Here is a 1,087-nt window from a genome sequence, read left to right as displayed (position 1 = left end):
CACGCAGCGCGCACCACACTGTATATGATGCAGTATCTTGTGAAACGATTGGGCAGATAGACACCGGGCGCACTGTTGTTCAGCTACAGCGAACGAACATCATTGAACTCGTTAGTGCTCAAACTGGTTGTCCAGTTAGCACCGGCTTATGGCGTTAGCATAGGCCCTCACAGGTCCAGACTAGCTCCGCACTTCCCGCAGTTTATTCACATTCGTGCAAGATGACTATCCGCTCCTTCCCCTTCGTCATCGTCGGTCTCAGTGTTCTCCAGGACATCACAAACGTGATGGGTAACACCACCGAGTGCGATGCCGAGTGTGCCGCCACCTATCCCGGGTCGTATTGTAAATACTGGCAGACCCCCAGCAGGTGCTTTGGCTCCAACGTCCCTTGTTCCTGCGGGTCGGGTGGAACAACTGAAGCCCCCCGTAATTGTGATGCTGGTTGTGCCTCGGATACTCCTGGCTCCTACTGCAAGTACTGGGCTACACCAAGCACCTGTCATTCATCCAATGCGCCATGCACTTGCGAGGTTGCTCCAGTTACCACTACTCCAAGTGAAGCCACCGATGAAGTCACTGAGACTACCACAATTCAGGACGGCACAACTGCCGCCCCCGAAGAAACCAATACGGCCACTTCTGTTGCTGTCGACACTACCGGAACTGTAACTACAACCGATGCGGCTGATGTTACTACCGACGCTCCTGTCGAGCCTACCACTGTTGCACAAACGACCAGCGCAGCAGCTCCCTCGGAAGTAACCACATCTCCAGATGTTACTGGAGAGGCCTCATCCACCACATTTGCTGCTACTACAACAGACGATGTCGCCACCAATGCCGCGACTACAGCTGACTTCCCAGTCACGACTATCAGTGCCGCCACCACCGTTGATATCACCACCGAAGCTCCAGCAACAACGACAGAGGTGACCGATACTCAGGCTACCCCCAGTCCGAGTGTGTGAAGACATTTTGGAATGAAGCTTAGAAGTGTTTAATGAACCGCATTTTGACTAACCCGCGGTATCGCATGCTATTTTGATAACGAGTGAATGAAGTATTGATCGAAAGAGTTGCGTCG

General features: G+C 53.0%; 1 protein-coding gene across 1 annotated transcript; it reads left to right on the top strand.

The window, feature by feature from the left end:
- Positions 1–221: 221 nt before the first annotated feature.
- Pmar_PMAR009042 (merozoite surface protein 2, putative) lies at positions 222–971 on the top strand (the record flags this gene model as incomplete). Its single annotated transcript, XM_002775026.1, has 1 exon — positions 222–971. One exon carries the CDS (start codon positions 222–224, stop codon positions 969–971), a length of 750 nt encoding a protein of 249 aa, XP_002775072.1.
- Positions 972–1,087: the final 116 nt, after the last annotated feature.

This window comes from Perkinsus marinus (genome assembly GCF_000006405.1).
Source record: "Perkinsus marinus ATCC 50983 genomic scaffold scf_1104296956950, whole genome shotgun sequence".
Taxonomy (NCBI): Eukaryota; Perkinsozoa; order Perkinsida; family Perkinsidae; genus Perkinsus; species Perkinsus marinus.
This window is presented reverse-complemented; position numbering and strand designations above follow the sequence as displayed.